The sequence below is a fragment of the Pimephales promelas genome, chromosome 10 (genome assembly GCF_988280905.1).
Source record: "Pimephales promelas chromosome 10, fPimPro1.hap1.1, whole genome shotgun sequence".
Taxonomy (NCBI): domain Eukaryota; kingdom Metazoa; phylum Chordata; class Actinopteri; order Cypriniformes; family Leuciscidae; genus Pimephales; species Pimephales promelas.
The window spans coordinates 33524531-33547590 of NC_142778.1; the positions used below are offsets into that span (position 1 = coordinate 33524531).

Genomic DNA, 23060 nt, shown 5'->3' on the forward strand with positions numbered 1-23060 from the left:
ATAGATGTAGAAGACTGTACCGAGATGAGCAAGTTAACTTGACAAGACTCCTGGTGCAGAACATTCTCCATGCTTGGTTAGCATCTGTTCTGGTAATTAGAGTGTTTATTCTTCTGGGCTGCGCGACTATTCCCCAGTGCTGGCGACAGAAACACACAGCCCTTGACTGCCATCTCTAAGCAGACACAGAACATCCATGAAACGGATTGGGATTCGTATTGTGAGTGATTTGGTGCATATCTGTGCAAGGATGCATTGTTTGGAATGTGTTGCACATGAGCTGAATGATGTACTAAGTAAGATATTTTTACCTTAAAATAATGTTTCCAAAATCATTTCAGTGGTTCATTAAGTCGTAACAGGGTGAAATGCACTTACCGGTATTTATATTCCTATATCTGTTATAACCACGCTATGTAAGATTGCCAGACTGTGTCTCGTTTCTGTAGTTCTAATGAGACATAAGAAAACTACAAATTTGACTTGCTTTACGTCAAGGGTTACAATAGTCATTATTTTTGCTTTTCTTCATTTCTGATGTCGCAATACATCATACTTTCATGAAATCATGTAACATACTCTACCTTGTCTGTGGACATCCTTCATTCCAAAGCGGTGCTGGATAAACACCGAGCGTGCGTGCGACAGTAGGATTCGCTAGGCTAAATTATTTACGACAGCGGTAATGGACAATTCCACTTCCAACCTGTAGGGCGACCGCATATGAAAAGTTGCTTTAAGGTATAATCCACTCAGTCCAATCTCATCATTATTTATTACTGTACACTCTAAAAAACGCTGGGTTGTTTTAACCCATCTTTGGGTCATACTGTGTATGACCCAAACTTGGGTTAAAACAACCCAGCGTTTTTTAGAGTGTACTTTAGCAGACTTTTAAAAAGAGTACTAAAAACTTACGGAAATACTACACTTTAAAGTATATACTTAAGCGCAAACTGAACTGCAAAATTAGCAGGACTTCAGTGCATCTTTAAATGTAATATCTTAATATCTACTTCTTCTGTCTTTGAAATATGGTTAAATATACTGCCGAATGTACTGACAAGTATTTATGATAATCTAAAATGTACTTTAATGTTATTTATGTTCAAACTTGTGTCTTGTAATTAAATATATTTGTAATTATACATTTGTAATGATGTTAGTACATGTAACTTTAAATATAATATCAACTACTATTAAAATTATAATCAAGTACTTTACATATGCATATCTGACAGCGGCTGCATCATAAACCACAAGCCTTAAAGGAGCCGCCACTTACAAATGGATTATTTCAGACAGAGGGTCAGAATGTGGGTTGAAAATATCATTATTACACACACACACATATATGTTCAAAAAACTTTATTAACATTATTATAATTGAACCTCAAGGAACATATTACAATAATAATTTTAAAAAAATATACATATTATATTATACATATTACAAACCCGATTCCAAAAAAGTTGGGACACTGTACAAATTGTGAGTAAAAAAAGAATGGAATCATTTAGAAATCTCATAAACTTATATTTTATTCACAATAGAATATAAATGACATATCAAATGTTGAAAGTGAGACATTTTGAATTGCCATGCCAAATATTGGCTCCTTTTGGATTTCATGAGAGCTACAAATTCCAAAAAAGTTGGGACAGGTAGCAATAAGAGGCCAGAAAAGTTAAATGTACATATAAGGAACAGCTGGAGGACCAATTTGCAACTTATTAGGTCAATTGGCAACGTGATTGGGTATAAAAAGAGCCTCTCAGAGTGGCAGTGTCTCTCAGAAGTCTAGATGGGCAGAGGATCACCAATTCCCCCAATGCTGAGGCAAAAAATAGTGGAGCAATATCAGAAAGAAATTTCTCAGAGAAAAATTGCAAAGAGTTTGAAGTTATCATCATCTACAGTGCATAATATCATCCAAAGATTCGAGAATCTGGAACAATCTCTGTGCATAAGGGTCAAGGCCGGAAAACCATACTGAATGCCCGTGATCTTCGGCCCTTAGACGGCTCTGCATCACACACAGGAATGCTACTGTAATGGAAATCACAACATGGGCTCAAGAATACTTCCAGAAAACATTGTCAGTGAACACAATCCACCGTGCCATTCACAGTTGCCGGCTAAAGCTCTATAGGTCAAAAAAGAAGCCATATCTAAACGGGAACCAGAAGCGCAGGCGTTTTCTCTGGGCCAAGGCTCATTTAAAGTGGACTCTAGCAAAGTGGAAAACTGTTCTGTGATCAGACGAATCAAAATTTGAAGTTCTTTTTGGAAAACTGGGACGCCATGTCATCCGGACTAAAGAGGACAAGGACAACCCAAGTTGTTATGAGCGCTCAGTTCAGAAGCCTGCATCTCTGATGGTATGGGGTTGCATGAGTGCGTGTGGCATGGGCAGCTTACACATCTGGAAAGGCACCATCAATGCTGAAAGGTATATCCAAGTTCTAGAACAACATATGCTCCCATCCATACATCGTCTCTTTCAGGGAAGACCTTGTATTTTCCAACAAGACAATGCCAAACCACATACTGCATCAATTACAACATCATGGCTGCGTAGAAGAAGGATCCGGGTACTGAAATGGCCAGCCTGCAGTCCAGATCTTTCACCCATAGAAAACATTTGGCGCATCATAAAGAGGAAGATGCAACAAAGAAGACCTAAGACAGTTAATCAGCTAGAAGCCTTTATTAGACAAGAATGGGACAACATTCCTATTCCTAAACTTGAGCAACTTGTCTCCTCAGTCCCCAGACGTTTGCAGACTGTTATTAAAAGAAGAGGGGATGCCACACAGTGGTAAAAATGGCCTTGTCCCAACTTTTTTGAGATGTGTTGATGCCATGAAATTTAAAATCAACTTATTTTTCCCTTAAAATTATGCATTTTCTCAGTTTAAACATTTGATATGTCATCTATGTTCTATTCTAAATATAATATTGAAATTTGAAACTTCCACATCATTGCATTCTGTTTTTATTCACAATGTGTACAGTGTCCCAACTTTTATGGAATTGGGTTTGTATATAGGGGACCCTCCAGTATTGTTTTGGAAAATGGGCGTCCTTCGAATCAAAAGTTGATCTAAGGAATTAGACCGTTGCTATATAAAAACAGCTGCTGTTTGATGCTAACTTATAGCGTCATAATGGAGGCTTTGGTAACATTGTAATCATGTTATTTTACCTCTCAGAATGCATGTGCAAAAATATCTGAAGTGTACTTGTAATGGCTGACTGCCATAGTTTGATTAATACGGAGAGATGCGGAGAAACGCAGCGACAGGAACGCTGCCCATGTCATCTCCTGCCTGCGTCTGGACTGTTCGAGATGAATGATTGCTCGTAGCTCTTGTCGTTGGCAGTGACGGCTGGCAATAGTGATGTATTAGGCGTATTAATGCATTGGCATGTGTGATTGGCTTACGTCCGTTGCTATGCCCACAGAATGTCAGCGATGGTGTGTAAGATCAGCTGTGCACCCCTGGCAGATGTCTAGACTAATGTGTGATGAATGAGCTTTCAATCCCCTGCTCATCTTCTGTGTGTGTGTGTGTGTGTGTGTTGATGTGTGATATAGGGATCCAAGTCCAGTGGAAGGGTCCATAGCTTTGGAAAACGAGATTATGCCATAAAGAGGAATCCCAGCGTTCCTGTAGTGGTGCGTGGATGGCTCCACAAACAGGTAAGAGAATTGATTAACCAAACATTGGCTTTCGATACTTTACATGAGATGTTTTTAGACATCTCTAAAAACCAAAACCAGGAAGTCCTAGTATAAAATGCCAGATTGTCTCAATAACACTTATAACATACACTCACCTAAAGGATTATTAGGAACCCCATACTAATACTGTGTTTGACCCCCTTTCGCCTTCAGAACTGCCTTAATTCTACGTGGCATTGATTCAACAAGGATTTCTTTAGAAATGTTGGCCCATATTGATAGGATAGCATCTTGCAGTTGATGGAGATTTGTGGGATGCACATCCAGGGCACGAAGCTCCCGTTTCACCATATCCCAAAAATGCTCTATTGGGTTGAGATCTGGTGACTGTGGGGGCCATTTTAGTACAGTCAACTCATTGTCATGTTCAAGAAACCAGTTTGAAGTGATTCGAGCTTTGTGACATGGTGCATTATCCTGCTGGTTGGGGACATGGTGGCCATAAAGGGATGGACATGGTCAGAAACAATGCTCAGGTTGGCCGTGGCATTTAAACGATGCCCAATTGGCACTAAGGGGCCTAAAGGTTGCCAAGAAAACATCCCCCACACCATTACACCACCACCACCAGCCTGTGGTAACAAGACATGATGGATCCATGATCTCATTCTGTTTACGCCAAATTCTGACTCTACCATCTGAATGTCTCAACAGAAATCCAAACTCATCAGACCAGGCAACATTTTCCAGTCTTCAACGGTCCAATTTTGGAGAGCTGTAGCCTCTTTTTCCTATTTGTAGTGGAGATGAGTGGTACCCAGTGGGGTCTTCTGCTGTTGTAGCCCATCCGCCTCAAGGTTGTGTGTGTTGTGGCTTCACAAATGCTTTGCTGCATACCTCGGTTGTAACGAGTGGTTATTTCAGTCAAAGTTGCTCTTCTATCTGCTTGAATCAGTCGGCTCTAATCACTCTAGCATCAACAAGGCACTTTCGCCCACAGGACTGCCGCATACTGGATGTTTTCCCTTCTCACACCATTCTTTGTAAACCCTAGAAATGGTTGTGCATGAAAATCCCAGTAAAGGCGGGCATACACTGTGCGATTTTCGTCCGATTTTGAGCCGAATTCTGACTCGTGCGACTCATTTTCGTGTCGGACCGATTTTCAGCTTTGTCGTGCAGTGTTCGTGCAGTGTACAGGGAGAAACGATAGGCGATTAACCTCTCACGATCGACAATCGGATGGTCGGATGAATTTCTGGCATGTCAGAAATTTTGGTCGCTCCTCATGACTATATCGCACAGTTGAAGCAAAGCTACGAACCGATTGCCCTAAACTCAGTGTTTTTTCCCTCACTGCACCTGCGCGAAAACAGAAGTTTAACCATTTCATCTGCAACAAAAATAAAATTAAAATAAAAACGAATAGAGGGAGATCAAGTTCTGTAGTTCAAACTAGCTACAAATTACTGTTGCGTACCTCCAGTTGTTCGTGTTGCAAAATGGATAATATTACCCACCGTCTTCAAGCCACCTGATATGTAACACCTCTTTTATTATTTTCTCAAACAATGTTTTTGAAATAAACCTGTTTTTAATTTTCATTGATGATTAATTATGGCAATGTTCGGACATATTATAGACGGTTAATAGTTATTTTATATGCCTATAATTCATTGTAATCGACCTAAATATTTTAGACAATTTTTAATGAGGAGTAAGATTATGTAATATTTTATTACAGCACGTTGGTTATGTGCTGTGAAAATATTGCGTGGCAAATTAATTATAATAGCGGATCAATTTAAGAATAAAATTAGCCTATAGGCCTCCCCTAATAATGATATTATAATACTAATAATAATTAAATGCATAAATTGAAAATACTAAATCATCTTGATACTGATAGCAGATGCTTGTTTTGACAATATCTCTGGATACATACACGTAAATAGGCGCAATCCAGGGGGTTATCGCAGATATTACACGTATAGTGTGAGCAGTGAAGTCGCAGCTCGACGATCGGACCGTACAGTGTAAGCACATAAATCCTGAACTTTGGCTTTGCATCGCATGCGATTTACTCGTTCAGTGTGAGTAGGTACCTTGCTGAAATCGCACAGACATCGCACAGTGTATGCCCGCCTTAACTGAGCAGATTGTGAAATACTCAGACCGGCCCGTCTGGCAACAACCATGCCACGCTCAAAATTGCTTAAATCACCTTTCTTTCCCATTCTGACCCCATTCAGTTTGGAGTTCAGGAGATTGTCTTGACCAGGACCACACCCCTAAATGCACTGAAGCAACTGCCATGTGATTGGTTGATTAGATGATTGCATTAATGAGAAATTGAACAGGTGTTCCTAATAATCATTTAGATGAGTGTATATGACTTACACAAGTTTGGGGTTACTAGATTTTTTCAAAGATACTGAAGACTGATGTAATGACTGATGAAAATGCAGCTTTGCATCGCTGGAATAAATTACATTTTATAATATTGAAATGGAAAACACTGTAATTACTGTTTACACAGAGTTTCTGGGCATCATAGGCACAGTTGAAAAACATATTTTGAACGTTCAAAGGCATCAAAAAGCTGTCTAGATTGGCAGCTCATTTGCTTTTTGCTTTTTAAGAGCCAATCAGTCAGTTTTACAGACACAAACACACATGAACACACAAGTCTTTCATGGCATGAAAACATCAGGAGTGTATTTACATGAATAGTTTTTGATAATAGACTTTGAATAAACTCTTTAACTGGAAGTGAGACGGTACTGGCATAGAGAATTGCTGCGATCTGCCTTTTGGAAGTCTGTTTGAAGTGCAGTCTTTCCCCATCAGATGTCTTGAGCTACCGGAGGGAGTGTGTTTTCCCATCAGTGTTTGTGTTGCTTTGTACTTTCAGGACAGCTCAGGGATGCGGCTGTGGAAAAGAAAATGGTTTGTTCTGGCTGATTATTGCCTCTTCTACTACAAAGGTGAGTGTCTTCAGCAAACATCAAACAGAATCACATTTACACATGGACTGCTAACTTTTCTCCCCGATAATGATTATAATCATTACTTTGTTAGTAATAGTGCCAAGTAATGGTCGCCAAGTCCTACTTCAACAAAATGCAAACTCAATCTTTTTGCTTTGTACTGTCCCCAGAGTTTAACATGACACATTTAGCAAACTCTGAAAGTAGATAACTCGGGGAAAGTAATATGATGTTTTTGGGTTAATCTCTCTCATATTTATGCAGTTTCTTGGATCACACCACCAAACCCTCTCTGGGAATTCAACATGTTATTTCAGCAGACTCAAACCTTGTTTGGGTTGTTATAAACAAAAACAGCCATTACAAATTAGAAGTATACTTTACATTATTTTTATTAAATAAATTTAAGTAGAGCTGTCAAACGATTAATCGCAATTAATCGCATTCCAAAGTAAAAGTTTGTGTTTACATAATATGTGTGGGTGCACTGTGTATAATTTTTTTTGTGTATATATATATATATATATATATATACACATGTATGCATATTTAAGAAAAAAATATGATTTATAAGTAAAATATTTATATATATTTATATATATATATATATATATATAATATATAAATTATATATAAATAAATCTATATACATGAAAATATTAATTAAATATATTCAAGCATGTGTGTGTTTATATATACAAAATAATTATACACAGTGCAACCACATATATTACATAAACACAAAATTTATTTTGGATGCGATTAATCGTTTGACAGCCCTAAATTTAAGTTGAATTAAAAGTTTATTATATGTTGTAATTATACTAAAATCAGTGTAGCAGTGTACTTGTTAACGTATTATGTTTCTACATGGGACCAAATTGTATACTTTTAAGTGTTACAATAAAAGACACAACTAGTTTACACCTACTTTCTATGGAAACCATACTTATTATAGTAATTACAATAACTGGGTAATAATAACTAGGTACTAACCCTGAACCTAACCTTAAACCATGTAGTTACCTTATATTACCAAGTATTTTCTTAAGTAAGTACTACACTTACTGTAAAAGAAAGTGCAAGTGTGTCAGAATAAGCCAAGCATACTTGAATATAAATTTGTAAAGTGTATCTCTGATAATTACATTAAAATGATACTCTTATTTTTAGTTTAAAAGAAGTTTTTAGTATAGCACAGTTGAATAAACTTAAAGGCTAAATTAAAGGAGTAGTTCACCAAAAAAAAAATGTATACTCTGTCATTATTGGCTCACCCTTATGTTATTCCAAATCCGTATGCTGTTGTTTATGCAACACAGTAATTGGTTACACAACTCTTGATGGAAAAAAAGGCTTTTTGCAAAAAACAAAACAAAAAACAGACAAAGTCTAACTTGTTAATCACTGATATTCTGCTATATATTTAAATTAATCACAGGAACATATTCTGATATCTTTTATTTATTAACAAATGAATAACTGCAAACAGAAGATAACTGAGTAAATAAACATTTTTGGGTGAGTTATCTCTATTACAGTCAACTTTATTTCTTGTATCAAATCCCCCCCCCCCCACACACACCTGTGTTGTCATAATGGTATGTAATCCATCCTAATTTTCCATTCAGTCCGCTCTTCCCAGTCACAGACCCCTGCTTGCTCAAATGAAAGAGAGACCTGCCTCGGTTTGGTATCTCTCCTTCAACCAACCTTGAAGTATTTTTAACCCATTATGTCCTAATCGAGCCACCCTTATCGCATGTCAACCCACCACTCAATCGCTGTTTCAGACACACCCACACATAAACACACTCTCACTCCCATTCACACTGGTGTCACCAGCGCGCCACTGGAAAGAAATGGTCAAGGCAAAACAAGGAGGCTAAACTTAAATGTGTGAAATGTGATGATGTTATCAGAGTGGTGTGAGAAAGACAGGTCAGAGAGTATCACATGCCAGGAAGGAAGAGAGGGAGAAAGAAAGACACAGTCAAAACCTGTCGCATTGTTTTCCCCCCACAGACAGTCGTGAAGAGTCGGTTCTGGGCAGCATTCCTCTGCCCAGCTACACCATCGCTCCTGTCGGACCTGAAGATCACATTAGCCGCAAATATGCCTTTAAGGTAAGATCTCATTTTCATACAGATATCAGAAAGCATTCTTCACTTCAAATTGCAAGGATGTTTACTTCGGTATAACTTCACAGTTCACCCGAAAAATGTACATTCTGTCATCGTTTAATTATTTACCGTCTACTAAATATAATACTAAATGAGAATTTAACGTGAATAGACTGTAGTTTGTCATTCTACTAATTACTCACCCTCATGTCATTCCAAACTGTATTTACCAATTTTCATTTCCAATGCACGTTCATGAGAGCACCACGACACATGCATGTTGTGTTGATGTGATACTTTAATTAGATAATAAATTCTTCATTTACGAGGATAAGTCAGATAATTGGAAGTACTTTGATTGATTTTAAATAATAAATTACATAAAAAGTTATACATACTGTAGTCCTTTTAATAATAAAACAAAATGTGAGAGAACTTAATTCAGAATTCATGTTGCCTTGACTGAAATAAGTCAAGTTTAAATACTAAAATTACAGAACAAAAATTGAAATAAAGCTAAATTGAAATATTTTTTTATTGAATTAGACTTTTTCGTGTCTCCATGGAAGAAAACAAGTCGATGATGACAGGATTTTCAGTTTCATGGTCTATAATCGACAGTTGTCCCAAGCCTCCGTTCAGTAGCTGTGTACATGTAGTTATCACAAAATCAACTTTTGTCAGGGTTATACGGGTTTATATTGTGCTAATGACCCACTGGCTGTAAATACCCCTTGCTTATTCATCTCAATTTTCTTGAAATAGCTGCTTTCTATTCCCCAATCAGCTGTCTTTCTGTTTTGTTATGTGCAATGGCTAAATACATTGGGTCACTGTGCAGTTATGAATGTGCATGCTTCCTTATCTTGCATGGCTTCAGCCTTGTGTATAGACATACTGCATAATACACATACTTCAACACATACTTCGTACACATACTTCAAAATACCTAAAATCCTATCTAAAAAGTTCAGTTGCTGCCTCATATATATATATATATATATATATATATATATATATGAAGAGTTCAGATGCAAAAGCCTCTAAATGCCATTTGAAATTTTCTTCTTTAATGATGATTTTTATCAAACTTGTATATTTAAGTTCAGTAATTTCACTTAAATAACAATTAATAGGTAATTATCATTGCCATTTAAAGTGAAATCACTGAACTTAAATATACAAGCTTGATAAAAATTATCATTCTAGAAGAAAATTTCAAATGGCACTTAGAGGCTTTTGCATCTGAACTCTTCATATATATATATATAAATATATATATTTATATGTATTATTGTAATCAAATTGGCTGTACAAGTCGATTTAATTCATGTGGTCTAGTTTGAATCTCATGTAACTTAAAAAAGGAAGTTGGTTAAAGTATCGGAAAAACACGTTGGCATGCCATGATAATATATATTTTTTTGCTTACAAATCAAGTTTCTAGTGCACTGACAACACATGGGATTTTGAATAAAGATTCCCCAATTTGACATAAATTATCCAAGCTTTTCTTATGCGGTGCCCATGTATGTGCGAGTGTTTTTGTAGGCAAAGACTTTAGCAGTGTTTTATGTGGATTCCTACCCTGCAGCTTGTGCGGTTCATTGTTGTCCTCATGGGGTTCATGACACAGAGTGAATGTATGGGTCTGTACTCATCCTGAGGCCAATAAGGTTACATAACCAGTCTACCTCTCTCTGCTCATCTCCTTCCTGCCCGTTCTCCGCTACAGAGAGATTTTTTCAACGTGGGAGCAGAAGAAGACGACATTCCAGTTTTCAAGAAGAAGATCTTAATGCTTAATGGTTTAAAGTGCAAGTTGATCTCAGTTTGCACTTTACAGCACTCCTGTTTCACTTTTCTTTAACGGATAGTTTTACACAGCCTACGGTGTCACATCTTCCTCTGGGAGTGCTGTTTGCAAAACTCTTCACCCTTCTGGCGAGCACCCAGCTAACAAAATATGTTCTGAGAATGTTTTGCTAACGTTCCCATTAAAGGGATAGTTCACCCAAAAAATAAAATTCTGTCTTTCATTTCTCACCCTCAAGACTTTCCAAATACGTAAGACATTCGTTCATCTTCAGGACACAAATGAAGATCTTTTTAATGAAATCTGAGAGATTTCTGTCCGTTTGAGCTTCAGCGAGAACCAATGAGGTTTGTTTTTGTGTGTCAAGCAGTGAATAAAAGTCTAAACTCAATCTGTTTATCATATAAAGCGATTGAGTCTCTTCAAAAAATTTGGACTAAACCACTCAATTCATATGGATTAGTGTTATGATCTCTTTATGAACTTTTTGTTGCGTCGCTGTCAATGGAGAGCTGTCATTAAAAAATATATTCATTTGAGTTCTGAAGATGAACGAAACGACATGAGGGTGAGTAATTAATGACAGAATTTTTATTTTTGGGAGAACGATCACTTTAAATTATGAAAACATTTATACAAAAACCTTTTTATGCCAACATTTCGAGAACATTATTAAAGACCACATAACTCTGTACGAACCTTTCGTTAAAGTTCATTTTAAGATTAATTTTAGGTATGTTTTAGCTTACCTCAAGGGCATCCAAGATGTAGGTGTCTTTGTTTCTGCAATTTTTAGGTGAAACCGTTCTTGTCTGCCAGTCATATAATGGAGGTCTATGGTCACCACCTCAAAGAGCATGCACAGAGAAGTCCAAATTAAACATGATTTAATGACTCGTAAATGGCCTAAGACACGAAACGAGCGGTTTGTGTGAGAAAACGAACAGTATTTATATCGTTTTTACCTCTTGTAACCACAGCCACGTCCAAGTGATCTGAGGGCGCTGGTGCTTTGTGGCTGTAATTACAAGAGGTAAAAACGATATAAATACTGTTCGTTTTCTCACACAAACCGCTCGTTTCGTGTCTTAGGCCATCAATTTGTACTTACATTTACGAGTCATTAAATCATTTTTAATTTGGACTTCTCTGTGCATGCTCTTTGAGGTGGTGACCATAGACCTCCATTATATGACTGACAGACTAACGGTTTGACCTAAAAAATCAAAATTGAAACTACTGCGGAAACAAAGACACTTACATCTTGGATGCCTTTGAGGTAAGCTAAAACATACCTAAAATTTATTTCAAAGTGGATTATCCCTTTAATGTTAGTGGTAGAGCATTTGTTCATGACTTTGAGGGAACCTTGCCAGACCGGGTATCTAGCAGTTGTATCATACAGTCCGTGCTGAGGGTTAGGGATCATTTGCTGTAAGCTTCACACAAGAGAGAATGTTTACCTTGGAATCTGGATGTCGATTTTTAGTATTAAGTGACTCAGATGGGCAGCAGAGAGCCTGTAATCTGTACTAATCCTCTATGAAAAAGAAAGCTTACTGCGGTGAATTCTGCTCCGCCAGCAATGCTGGTGCATAGACACGGCCGAGCCACAAAATCTTTCACTGATTCGATGATGAGCTTCTAGATATCGGTGCAAAGGTGGAAAAAGCCAAGCAAATGTATTTCTCTTCTGGCTTCTTTCTGTGGGCGTTTGTGCTTTGTGTTTCGGGCTGTTTTGCGGTTGCTGTTTTGTGCTCTTTCACTCCTGCTGTTTATTTGTGTCACCCTCTTATCTCGATTGTGCTAACAGTCTTTAAATCATACTCACAATTTCCCAGCACTTGTATATATCCTAAACAGGAAAAGCGAGTAAGTGTTGGTTCAGGTGACCAGTCATTGTCCTCTATTTGCTGAACTGTGTCCTTCTTCTGTTCCCATTGGTGGGCTTCCTGCCTGTGATGAGTGACTGACAGTCCAGAAAGGCTCTGAGACACATTCAGCATCATCTGTAAATAGGTACACTTTTAACTCTATGGCTTCTCTACATTAACCACTGGCATGTGCAAACTCTTTGAGAATCTGTGTGACTTTTCTCACTGACAGCTTTTCCTTTTTCTTGAGATGTTTGAAATGATCCTTTCCAGGAAACGATATCCACTGGAGATTCGAGAGGTCTTAGGATATAGCTGATTTTTTTTAAATTATTTATTTGCGTAAAAGACATCGAAGAAAACTGAATATATCAGATAATATTGTAATATTAGGTTTCGTTTACTTAGGGTTCCCATGGTCATGGAAAACTTGAAGATAGGGAATTTTAAAATAGCTATTTCTAGAACAAGAAAGTCATGGAAATGAATAATATCTTTCGAAAATGGATTATAGAATAAATTCCTTGGTGTGCTCAGCTCTAAAATATTTGATGGGTCATTACACTCTGTTATATTCAAAGTATCCCGTATAGGGGACTAGGTTGGACATGGCAGGACTTCCTACTGTTTTATGTGAAGAACTGTTTTTTGACGAAAATGTGACGTTTATGTGCGCTCCTGAAAGCCCCTCTTTTCTGTTCTGTGACGCATGAAATTAAAGCTTATTAATAGAATGAGCTATTCTGTACTGTGATGTCAATGTTTCATGGAAAAAAAGTGGATTCATTCAAAATATAGTCTAACATATTTATACATATTTAACATATTTATGGTCTATAATTAAACAATCATAACAGTTTAACTTTAAAGAGGTGGTTGATTATGATTTCACTTTTCTAACTTTAGTTAGTGTGTAATGTTGCTGTTTGAGCATAAACAACATTTGCAAAGTTACAACGCTCAAAGTTCAAAGCAAAGGAGATATTTGCTTTTAAAGAAATCAGTTTTTAAGGACTACAACAAACGGTTGGTAGGAACTTTTTTTTTTCTTTTATTATTATCCAACATGTGAAAACAGTACATACAAAAACACAAAACAAAACAGGCATGAGTAACAAACTCCAAAGATGATTAAATTAAAGAAAAATAATAAATAAAATAAAATAAGAGGCGTTTTTTTTTTTTTTTTTTTTTTTTTTTACAATTTTAAGAGACTTCATTAATAGAGTGAGTTCGTTAGAGAAAACCTTGTATAAGGGAGAAGATTTTGACAATCTACATTTGTGGATGAAAAACTTGCCATTTCAGATGATAAAATGTACAAAATTCTGAATATTTTTATCATCATTCTCAAAGTAGCAAATCATTTCTTTCACATTCAGAGTTATCAAATTAACTTTAACTGAAAAAAGTAGAAAAACACTCTTTCCAAAATGATTTCACACTTTGGCACTCAGCAAATAGATGATTCAAAGACTCCTCACTGTTGTTACAAAAAGAACATTCTTTACCAACATCTATAAAATTAGAAAGCCACATATTAGTTGGATATATTTTGTGTAAGATCTTCAAGTGAATTTCTCTTACTTTGTTAGAAATACAGAATTTGTAAGGAAGCAGCCATGCTTTCCTCCAATTAACATCTCCTAAAATGGAATTCCAGTAAAATTTCCCTCTTGGAGTAATTCTCTTTAATTCGTTAAATACTTGTCTTATATCTTTCTTAGTACATTGTTTACGGCTACACGAGCTTCCTCCCGGGTTAGTGACATCACTAACCCTAAAATTTACATAAACCCCGCCCCCAGGAAGAGGTGTTGTAGAAGAGCACATTTGTGAGTCAGCTCAAACTTTAGCATTCGTCTTTTCACATGCGATAGAAAGTCACTCTGTGAGCATCTCACAACAGTTCCTATATAAGCGATTTATAGATTATCCTGACAGAATATGTTCATTGAAGATAGTTAAATTCATAAATTCATCAACTAACCACCATTCAGAGATGTCCTGTTGCATTCTACATGTTCTTAGTCTCTCCATCTTTTTCTGACTCCGGATTAAACATAAAAAAGGCAGAACAGTTTCTGATATTTTAGCGTGTGTCTGCATGAGGTAATCAGAGCTGCTAACACACAAGCTCTTGAAGCCCCGCCCACTGTGTCAGGAGCTGCAGCTCATTTGCATTTAAAGGGCCAGACACAAAACGGTGCGTTTTTTGCTAAACCTTAAAAAGTGACAACTTTAACATGCTATATAAAAATATCGGTGGTGTATTTTCACATACACACTCTGGGAACATCAGATATTTATTTTACATCTTGTGAAAAGAGCATTCTACCACCCCTTTAATGTCCTCATCTGTCGTCATGATGGCGGTGAATTGCAGAGCTGGTGCTGTCATTTTTGTTGTGTGTTTATTTTTCAATTGAGAGGAAAGCACGTAGCACATGTTAGGGGTTGAACCAACTAGTCGATTAGTCGACCTTAATGCAATGGCGTAACGCTTTAAGCTTGACGTCGACTAGTCGTGTTGATCATGTGACACTATATGATTGTGCTAATTTTGATACTATATGGCCACGTTGATAAATCAGATCAGTAAAAACGCAGTCACATCTCATGTGTTTTTATGAATGACGTCAGCGACTAGTCGACTCGACTTTGATGTCATAACAGTCGACTTAAAAAAATCTAAAGTCGTTCAACCCCTAGCACATATTTACATATTCATCTAAACACGTAAACGGCGTCGGGAGGTTAGTTAACGTTTACACGTTAACGGGTTTTTTTTTTACGTCTTGGCAAACAAGTATATTGGGTCTTTGAATCACGTCAGTTCTCTTGTACGTTACGTGTGCACGTTCACTTAACGGCCACTGGTTTCGCTAATAACTAAATTCTACATATAGCCCCTTTAAATAGTCAATTAGTTGAAATCGAATTGTATTTTGCCCAGTGGAGTCCGTTCACAGATATTAAAAGCTCTCCTGTTGTGGTTGTAAGCAAACAGGACTGTTAAACAAACGTTTGCTGTACCAGGACGCTGCGCACTTGTAATGAATCATGGATGACATAATAGAATGCTATTAATGAAAGCTAAAAGCATCTTCAAATAGTGCATGCTGCAGGGTGCCAACGAGAAAGGAAGAAGCATGCTATTGCTAGTTCTTTGTTTTGTTGGGTCTCCAAGTGTGTGTACACAGCTGCGTCTTTGTGTGCACATAGTTTTAGTTTGGAGATCTGCATGAGTAGTTATTTAATAACACATCAAATTCAACTTTTGGTTTGTATTACGAGTCTTGCTGAAGGCCAGTGTACATCAGCATATTTGAGCTAGGGTCTTTCTTCAATGTTCACTGCCGTTCAAAGGTTTGGGGTCGGTAAAATGTTTCAATGTTTTTGATACACAACTCTTATGGTGATCAAGGCTGGGACAGTGTTTATAGAAATAATATTTTGTTTCATATCTTTATCGTATCATTTAAAATAGAAATTATATAAATGTCTTTATCATTTTTGAACAATTGAATGCATCCTTGTTGAATAAAAGGATTGCTAACCTTAAAATTTTTAGTGAACATATTTTTTGGCATATTTTTAAAACAAAAATGATAGCAAATGCTGATTTATCATACTCAACATACCACATGTGGCACTTTTAAAGTGCATACTATTCTACTGAAATTAAAGGGATAGTTCACCAAACAATTTAATTATGTCAACATGTTGTTCCAAACCTGTTTGACTCCCCCCAAAGAATACATATGGAGATGTTTTCAATAAATATTCCTGGGATTCTTTTTCATACCGTGAAAACACACAGTGACCAGAGACTGTAAAGCTACATTTCATAAAAGCTTTCATAGCTTATTAGAGAAAAAGTCATCATCTACTGAACACTGCCCTAGGCCATGTAAATGAAACAAAACCAACATTTCAGTGGAAAAAATCTCATCATAGTATATTTCATGTACACAATCACTGCCATGATGGTCATCAAGTCTGATTATACGGAAGTATACATGAAATCTAAGAGATTTTTTCCACAAAGCTTGTAGTGAACTAGTAGTTATAGTGCATTGTTGTCACATTTTTGTCATTGTAATGAAAAGAGCAGCATGCAACATTCATCCGAATATCTCTTGTGTTATATAGAAGAAAGACAGTCCGGTAGTTAAAAATGACATGAAGATGAATAATTAATGACACTATTTTTACTGTCGCATAAAGAATACGCGTCTGGTTTGTTTGACTGGTTGTTGGATGGTTTTGTCGCACTGGTCCAGACCCCCCGCATGATTCAAAGCGATCTGCCATCTGTCTGTGCTTTACAGCCTCATTGAAGAGCTTTCCCTCAGTGGACTATTAAAACACAGGCCGCAGCTTAACACCTCACTGCTCGCCTGTAATGAGCCTGTCATGTAAACACGCGTGTCTTCATGCGTCTGTGTATTGTGTTGCGCTTTTTGCTCACTCTGAGAGAAATAATTAGTGAGGACGAGACATCAGATGTCTATAAATGAACTATAATTGTCTCTTTGCTTGATTTTACTGTACGTAATCGAATGCAGCAGAAGTTACTCTCTGAATCTATTTTTAATGAGGAAATTGCAGGTTAAGTTCATGTTAATTACAGCAGTGTCTGTGCACTCATTTTGTATGGCATTCTGCCTACAATATATAATAAAAGATATAATGAATAAATTGTATGTATGTATGTACGGGAGCGTATTGCATTCACTTGAGAAAAAAAAGTTTTTGCTCTTTTTATCTGAATGAATTACGAGAAAAAAATGAATGAAAAAAAGGTTTTGCACTTTTTTCTGAATTAGCAAGTTAATTATGAGATGCATTTTACTTGAAAAAAAAAATTTCACTCTATTTTATGAATTAATGAGTTACTCATAATTTTGAGATAATTAAGTCATTAATTCAGAAAAACAGAGCAAAAACTTTTTTTCATTAATTTTTTCTTGTAATTCTGAGATTAACTTGTTAATTCAAAGAGTAGATTTTTCCTCAAGTGAATGCAATACGCTTCCGTATGTATGTGTGCATATGTATATAAAAGTTATATATTTTATATTAAATATTTTTATGAAATTTATTTTATTTATATTTTTTATAATATTTATAAAATATTTATAATATAATAATAATTGTATTATTATTATTATATAATATTTATCACATTTATTTTATGTTAAGTTAAAATAGAGTTAAATAGTGGAAATATATTATATTTTTTTATACATTTAATATTTATTATTATATATTATATCCTTATGTAGGATCACAGGGATGTTATGTTATATTATATTATACTACAAAAGTATATATTATAATCCTTTTAGTGACGTACATGTGCATCACAGACACTTTGATATGTTTTACAAAACTTATTCATAGTAGTACTCTATATATAAGGAACTTATGTAGGATTATGGGTGTTTATTTGAGGATATATAGATACATTTATGTATGATTATATACATGTGTGTCTATGAATATACAGGTAATATTACTATTATCACTTTGTTCCTAATTCTTGTCTCTATTTGGTTAGTTGGACCTGGCTATCTTGTATATTAATTTTTCTGATATTTCTGTATATTATTGTTGGTGTTTTGTAAGCCCATATGGGCGTATGACACAATAATAAAGATTCATTCATTCATACAAGTAAACTTTGCTAATATGACTGTTTTAAGACTTATTTTAGTATTTTCACATGTCTGCTCTTGTTGGGGGGTGTGGTGCTTATTGTAACCTTTGACCTTTTTGTCTCTACTTCATGCTGATTCATATCCTTGATTCTGTAGCTTTGATTACATAACTGATAAGTGTGTGTGTTTCTTATCACATTTGGCTTGATCGTCGTTGTCTGCTGTGTTGTATTCCTTCACGCCTAAAATCTCAGATTGCTTCTCTGGCCAATACTTATCTGCTGATGCAGTGTTTCTCCCTTTCCCAGGGCTGGGCTGGGCTGATTTTAGTGCTTTCTCTCTTGCAGGCTACACACACAGGGATGCGCTCCTACATTTACAAACAAAGCTCTGTGATTGGCTCGCAGGCGGAGCACACGGGGATGAGGACATACTATTTCAGTGCGGACACACAGGAGGACATGAATGGCTGGGTCAAGGCCATGAACCAGGCTGCACTGATGCAAACCCATACAGTGAAGAGGTCAGTGAGTCACAAAACTTTCCTAAATCATTTTCTCAATCAGTGTTTTGGTCTTTCTGGTTGACAAGAATTGAGAAGAATGTATTTAAAGGGATAGTTCTGTCATCATTTATTCACCTGTATGAGTTTCTTTCTTCTGCTGAACACAAATGAAGATATTTTGAAGAATGTCGTTGATGGACCCCATTGACTTCCTTAGTTTAAAAAATATATATTATTGAAGTCAATGGGGTCCATTTTTCTTCAGATTTCTGTAATAGTACTAAAAACTGAAATCCATTTTGTTTAAATTTCATACACTTTATTATATTGAATGTTGCTTGTTCTACTGTTCGCTATATTTTAGTCATGTTCATACTTTTGAAGTGAATAAATGTAATTGTTTATACAATGAATTTTACAACAGATCTATGCTGATCATAAGCCATTTGAAAAAAAAAATATTTCCTATTATTCATATTTCATTTTATTTGAATACAATTAAGATGAAATGAGCTATGCCAAATGGACGGAAATTTTATATGTAGTTAAAATACATAAATCTTAAATTTAAGCCTCTTTCTCTTTCTCTCTTTCTATTTCTATTTATTTATTTTCGATTGCAAGAAATTTAAGCTTCTGGTCTTTATACCTTATATATTTTCTGTTAAAATCTAATATGAGGTTTGTGTCATGAAACATTATTTGCTGCTGTTGTTTCTTTAAAATTATGACAACCAACTAGTGAGTGATATTTTACTGGTCGTCACTAGTTAATTTGGCTTATAAATCGCAGGAACATGGTTGTATTTAAAGGAGTAGTTCACTTTAAAAAAACTTTTGCTGATAATTTACTCACCCCCATGGTCATCCAAGATGTCCATGTCTTTCTTTCTTCAGTCGAAAAGAAATTAAGGTTTTTGATGAAAACATTCCAGGATTTTTCTCAATATAATGGACTTCAATGGGAACCAAACGGTTCAAGGTCCAAAAGACACTTTCAGTGCAAACTGCAAACTGTTCAAAGGGATTTAAACGATTCCAGACGATGAATAAGGGTCTTATCTAGCGAAACGATCGGTCATTAAAAAAAAAAAAGTTTAAGTTATAAACGCTCAAATGCTCGCCTTCAAAATGAACAAATCTTTTTTCGTGTCATTTGGTTCATTTAATGAACGAAATGAACTCATTGACTCGGAAAAAGATTTGTTCAACGCAACGTCCTCATTAATGTTATGAAACAAGTGGGTGTTTGCGTTTAAAGGAGTACTGTTGAGTGCAATCTTCACCAGCTTGTGTCAAGGGATGTTGTGTCTGTAAGTGTTTGTCGTGTTGACTGACAGCGGGTCTGCAGTGTCTTGTTTGCTCACTCCAGATGGGAAGTGAGCAGTGACTCAGCTTTCTGTCTCTCTGCTGTCTGGGCCGTCAGTCACTGAGTCCGAGCTCAGCTCAGATGTTGGTTGAGTAAACTCAAGTAGACGAAATTACCAAAATTTCCCTCACTAGTTTAGATACTGCAAACATGAATGGGAAAAATCAGGAGCAACACTGGTTAGGATTGTTAGTCCCAAACACAAGCTACAGTCACATGGACACCTTTTGTTTCAATCGGAATGAATTAATTCAAATTGATAAATCCAAATGTAGTGTTTACATGAACGCTAAATGAAGTAATCGGGGATATATATATATATATATATATATATATATATTGTTGTTTCCGGCTTTCCCCTAAATTGCTTCTTCTCTTTGTTTTAAAAATTCAACTTAAAGGAGTAGTTCACTTAAAAAAAAAAAAAAAAAAACTTTTTCTGATAATTTACACACCCCATGTCATCCAAGATGTCCATTTCTGTCTTTCTTCAGTCGAAAAGAAATTAAGGTTTTTGATGAAAACATTCCAGGATTTTTCTCCATATAATGGAATTCAATGGGAACCAAACGGTTTAAGGTCCAAAAGACAGTTTCAGTACAAACTGCAAACTGTTCAAAGGGCTTTAAACGATTCCAGACGATGAATAAGGGTCTTATCTAGCGAAATGATCACTCATTTAATAAATAAATAACAAAATTTAAGTTTTATAAACTCAAATGCTCGCCTTGCTCTGTTCTGTGATGTGTGTTTGTGACTCTCCTGTTCAAACTCGTTCATCAAAATGAATGAATCTTTTTCCGAGTCATTTGGTTCATTCAACAAACGAAACGAATGAATTGACTCAGAAAAAGATTTGTTAATTTTGATGTCTATCTTATCCATCTATTTCTACGTCATTGCACATGCTCAGTACTTTCCAGTTTCGGGTTTCAATCTGATCGACTGTTTACATGTCCTCTTGGTCGGATTAGAAGAGGTTTAAACCACCCCTCACAATCTGAATGAAATTTTAATCAGATTTGGCCAATTCATTCCGATCGTGGTGGTGTGTGTGGTTAAAATTGGCTTATTAGGGTCCATGTAAACGCAGTGACTGTGGCTGCATAAACATGGTTTAGCCAGTTTGGCCATCTCAAAAATCGGTTTCATTTCCAATTTCAGCCGCTAAAGACTGAATAGTTTGCTGTCTCTGCTGGTGATGTCGTTAACCAAGGTACCAAATTGGGATCATGGCAGAATCTTTAAGTTGTCATAGCAGCCCAGCATTAATGAGACCAGTGTCAGCTTGAGCTGGCAGTCAGCAAGGCAGAACATTCGATTGTGATAGTCCAGGATAAATACGTCATTTCTTTTCATAACTCTATTTAGAGACTCATAGCCTGGCTTTTCATTCTCTTTCATAGATGCTCTTATGTTTGTGTTTTGCTTTTCTCCTCTCAGAGTTTTAGTGCATGTACTATTTGTCTTGGGATTGGAATGGAATCATTCATGCTTACGCCTTGTTGTTTCATGTCCGACTATAGGAATGTGGGAGTCATGTTTTCTGAGAATCTGTGTTGTCTTTGTTTTGCGTCCAGTCTGTTTGGGTATTTGTACGAGTAAATCATCTGTGATACGCCCATGAAGTGCACTTGCAATTTAATCCTAATAGTAACCTTTATTTGGATAAATCATACTCAAACTGTTTAAACACCCTTGAGAAGAAATGCACTTAAAGGAGTAGTTCACTTTTGAAAAAGCTTTTGCTGATAATTTACTCACCCTCATGTCATCCAAGATGTCCATGTCATTCTTTCTTCAGTCGAAAAGAAATTAAGGTTTTTGATGAAAACATTCCAGCATTTTTCTCCATATAATGGACTTCAGTGGGAACCAAACGGTTCAAGGTCCAAAAGACAGTTTCAGTGCAAACTACAAACTGTTCAAAGGGCTTTAAACGATTCCAGACGATGAATAAGGGTCTTATCAAGCGAAATGATCGCTCATTTAATAAATAAATAATAAAGTTTGAGTTTTATAAGCTCAAATGATCGCCTTGCTCTGTTCTGTGATGTGTGTTCGTGACTCTCCTGTTCAAACTCTTTCATCAAAATGAATGAATCTTTTTTCGTGTCATTTGGTTAATTCAACGAATGAAATAAACGATTTGACTTGGAAAAAGATTCATTTAAAAAAGATTTTGATGAACGAGTTCGAACAGGAGAGTCACGAACGTGCATCACAGAACAGAGCAAGGCGACCATTTGAGCTTATAAAACTCAAACTTGGTTAGTTTTTTTAAAATGAGCGATTATTTTGCTTGATTAGACCCTTATTCATCGTCTGGAATCGTTTAAAGCCCTTTGAACAGTTTGTAGTTTGCACTGAAACTGTCTTTTGGACCTTGAACCGTTTGGTTCCCATTGAAGTCCATTATATGGAGAAAAATCCCCAAAACCTTAATTTCTTTTCGACTGAAGAAAGAATGACATGGACATCTTGGATGACATGGGGGTGAGTAAATGATCAGCAAAAGTTTTTTTTAAAAGTGAACTACTCCTTTAAATCATACTTAATTGGGTCCATAAACCAAATTAAACTCTAATACATTTCAGTGTCCAAAAACATTAAGTATATTATTTTACAGTATATTATGTCCATTTTTAAAAGTGTGCTAATTTATAATTATTTTTCACGAGGGCATTACTGAATATTAATATTATGCATATTCTCATCAAACAATATGTGAACAATTACATCTCTAAATACTGTAGACATTATCAGGCTAAAAGTAACAGTTGTTCATGTTAAAATGCAGATGGAAAAAAATTTCCGTGCACTTTGTGTGTGTGTGAATGCAAAGAGTCACTAGACGCTATTTCTTTTTACTCTCTGCAGCTTCAATATTATTAGTCTGAATGTAGAGTGAGCTTCAGTAGAGATAGCCAAGCCCCCAGCGGCCATGTCTTCTTCTAATGTAGATTCACTTCAGGCCTGATTTAATCATGTCACATTTAGACTGCTAGATATGGACAACTTGAAGCTG

General features: G+C 36.0%; 1 protein-coding gene across 12 annotated transcripts in view; it reads left to right on the forward strand.

Moving 5' to 3' along the window:
• Positions 1-23060, forward strand: part of plekha7a (pleckstrin homology domain containing A7a) — a 95468-nt gene that overhangs the window by 43310 nt on the left and 29098 nt on the right. For 8 of the 12 annotated variants that reach the window (XM_039683894.2, XM_039683896.2, XM_089116504.1 and 5 more), the window contains 4 exons: positions 3603-3707; positions 6604-6676; positions 8705-8805; positions 18506-18681. In XM_039683894.2, coding sequence (XP_039539828.2) covers positions 3603-3707; positions 6604-6676; positions 8705-8805; positions 18506-18681 — 455 coding nt within the window. Of the gene's footprint in view, positions 1-3602; positions 3708-6603; positions 6677-8704; positions 8806-11907; positions 12638-18505; positions 18682-23060 lie in introns of those variants that run through there. The other 4 variants (XM_039683895.2, XM_089116506.1, XM_039683901.2 and 1 more) reach the window with 3 other exon arrangements.